Raw genomic sequence first — 3,281 nt, 5'->3', positions numbered from 1 at the left:
TAAATGAGGAGCACTAACTACATAATTGCGTGAAAATTAGAGTTTCGGTGGCTTTGTATTTTAAATTTTATAATAATTAGAAACTTCACTTTTTTTCATTTTCTTATATTTATAAATGCTAAGGTTGAGGATTAAATATAAGGTTTTTATAATGTATGTAATTCTATGATGTCCACGAAATATATTTGGTAAAATATGGTTTCTCTTATCGAATGAAATGTGAATTTCTTATTAGATGGAATCTATTTACGGAGAGAGTGCTATTGAGATCCATTAAAAGTGAAGTCTCTCTTAGGTCTTGAGAGATTTTCGAGGAGTTCGACTCGAGTTCTTTCCAATCAATTCCTCTAATAATTGTTTTTAGAAATTGTAGGTTTTCAGAAATTTATCCATTCCATTTATTCTGGCTGGTATTCTACCATAGATCTCGGTGGCGTGTAGGCGTCTTACCGCACTTTCTAGTAGTGTCTATCGAACACAATAATTTTGCAACCATCCCTCTTTTTCTTCTTTTGTAAGAAGATCCAAGTCAATCCTTCTCGCACTATTGTCGATTTTTCAAAGAATTTTCATAATTCAAAAATATTCTCTGTTGTTATCGTAACTCAAACTTACGTTCGATTCCATATTTTGAAAAGTCTCATCTGTTAGGATTAAAATATCAACATATAATATAAAATAACTATTTATTTAATAAGACTTAGGCTCTGATACCATTTCAAGCTATAGGACTAAATCTACGAGAAAATCATACGTACGGAACTAAAATGATGTAATCAAAAGATAGAGGATGGTACTGAAACTGCCAAATCATTAAATTCTGATACTCAAATGGCAACTTTCATAAATTATAGTATCAATTTTATCATTTTTTCTTTATGTGATACTATTTCAATATTTTAAAAAATATGGTGTCGAAATCGCAAAATATCATATATTATGGTATCAATTTTGCATTTATCCCCATTTTTCTTCTAGTGTTTTACCACAAAAGAATATACGATTTATCCATATTAAGACTATTTAACACGACGTACGAATAGAGCAAATTTAATCTTATAAATTATTTATTTGGGCATTTTTTTACAGAATAAATAATAAATAAATAAATAAATAAATATTTGCATGCAGATGTGGTGGAGGAGGAGGAGGACCTACAAAGCTGCACTCAGTACTGAATTGGCACCCCAACCACAACCAATACATGTGCTCTTCATTTACGCTTAATTATTTGATTTTTCTTTTTTTTTTAATAGAAATAATGATTAAATAACTTATATAAATATTAATAAATTAAAAAAATACATCGATTCAATAAATAATCTCATATTCAAATAAATTTAATAAAATAGTACATACATCAGTTTAATCAATAAACTCAACAAACTTATATTAAGTTAGATAAATACCAATTACAATAAATTTACATTAAATTGAACAAATACCCACACGTCCGGTGCAACTCAAACACATGATTTTGAATTTTTGATATTTCTTACTTTGAAATCCCTGTCCCAATCCCACCTTTATATATACCTCACTCCCTTACCTTCTTTCTACGACATCAAAAACCCTTTTGCACAACAAAACCCTAATACCAAATCAAACTAATTTTCAATTTATTTAAATTTAAAATCCCCAAAATGGTTGCTAAATCCCTCTCTCTAGCCACTGTTTCCTTCTTTATTCTGCATATGCTGCAGTTGCACACTACTGAGGCTGACTACGGAGGGTGGGATAACGGTCACGCCACTTTCTACGGTGGCAGCGATGCTTCCGGGACCATGGGTACGTTGTCGAATTTATGGTCGTGTTTTTTATGTATTGAACGATGTAATGAATCGTTTAGATATGCTAGTTTTTGCACGAAGCCATCATCAAATATTCTTGAAAGAGCACTGTTAATAATAACCATGTGCAGGAGGAGCATGCGGATATGGAAATCTGTACAGCCAAGGATACGGAACAAACACGGTAGCACTAAGCACAGCGTTGTTCAACAATGGGCTTACATGCGGAGCGTGCTATGAAATGCGATGCGCAAATGACCCAAAGTGGTGCTTGCCGGGCACCATCACCGTCACGGCCACCAACTTCTGCCCGCCCAACTTTGCGTTGCCTAACAACGACGGCGGATGGTGCAATCCCCCACTCCAGCACTTCGACATGGCCGAGCCAGCTTTCCTTCAGATCGCTCAGTATCGGGCTGGCATTGTGCCCGTTGTCTTTCGGAGGTTTGTAATTTGCATTTTATTACTTCTTTAATTTGGCATTAGTTAAGTTCATATAAGTAATGATTTCTACTTAAAACTTGCTATAAACAACGTTTTGATACATTTTTTTGGATACAAACTAAAATTACTTTGCCTACAATATCAATAATTATGGCTAAAAATCATTATAAATAATTATTATTAACTACGGTTAAATAAAATTGATGTAAAAAATTAACCTTTTTACAATGAAAAAATTACTTATAATAGCTAAGAGTTATGGTAAAAATAAAACCATGACAAATGTTGGCCACCCTCGCAAAAGTGACGACCAACAACCATTGTATTACAGTAGTCAAAGACTATTTGCTGCAACTGTTTATTGTCGACTACGACAATTATCTATAGTTAAATATTTTATTTCTTGTAGTGGGACGAGTAAGTGAAATGGAAAGAATTATTAAGTGGTCCAATTCAAGTAATGATTAAATGACAAATGTGCTTTATATTATATTTACGTAATAATTAGATCCATAAAAATTAAATAGCTATATTAATGATGATACCCTAATGGTGCAGGGTGCCTTGTGTGAAGAAAGGTGGGATTAGGTTCACAATCAATGGTAACTTATACTTCAATTTGGTCCTCATCACCAACGTGGGAGGTGCAGGAGATGTCCATGCAGTCTCAATCAAAGGGTCCAGAACTGGGTGGCAGCCTATGTCCAGGAACTGGGGTCAGAACTGGCAGAGCAATTCGTATCTCCATGGTCAAAGTCTTTCTTTTCAGGTCACCACCAGTGACGGCAGGACTCTCACTAGCTACAATGTGGCACCGTCTGATTGGCAATTTGGTCAGACCTTCGAAGGAGGGCAGTTCTAGAGGATTGCATCTATATATATTTTGAATAGACAAATCATACATATATATTATATTTGTAACATACTTGAGCATACCATACAGCTATATCATCATTCATCATCAATCAATCAATCATATTGAGGAGAGGATCATCTTTTATTTGTAATCCGTACCATTATTAATGCGCAGCATATTATCTGAAGAAA

General features: G+C 33.8%; 1 protein-coding gene across 1 annotated transcript; it reads left to right on the top strand.

Moving 5' to 3' along the window:
* On the top strand, nucleotides 1,569-3,281 carry LOC105163863 (expansin-A4). The gene is made up of 3 exons (XM_011082360.2): nucleotides 1,569-1,788; nucleotides 1,922-2,234; nucleotides 2,793-3,281. The coding sequence occupies exons 1-3, from the start codon at nucleotides 1,644-1,646 to the stop codon at nucleotides 3,094-3,096; spliced, it is 762 nt and encodes a 253-aa protein (XP_011080662.1). The 5' UTR covers nucleotides 1,569-1,643; the 3' UTR covers nucleotides 3,097-3,281.

The sequence above is a fragment of the Sesamum indicum genome, linkage group LG6 (genome assembly GCF_000512975.1).
Source record: "Sesamum indicum cultivar Zhongzhi No. 13 linkage group LG6, S_indicum_v1.0, whole genome shotgun sequence".
NCBI lineage: Eukaryota > Viridiplantae > Streptophyta > Magnoliopsida > Lamiales > Pedaliaceae > Sesamum > Sesamum indicum.
The sequence above is the reverse complement of the archived record's forward strand: the minus strand, read 5'-3'. Positions and strand labels throughout refer to the sequence as shown.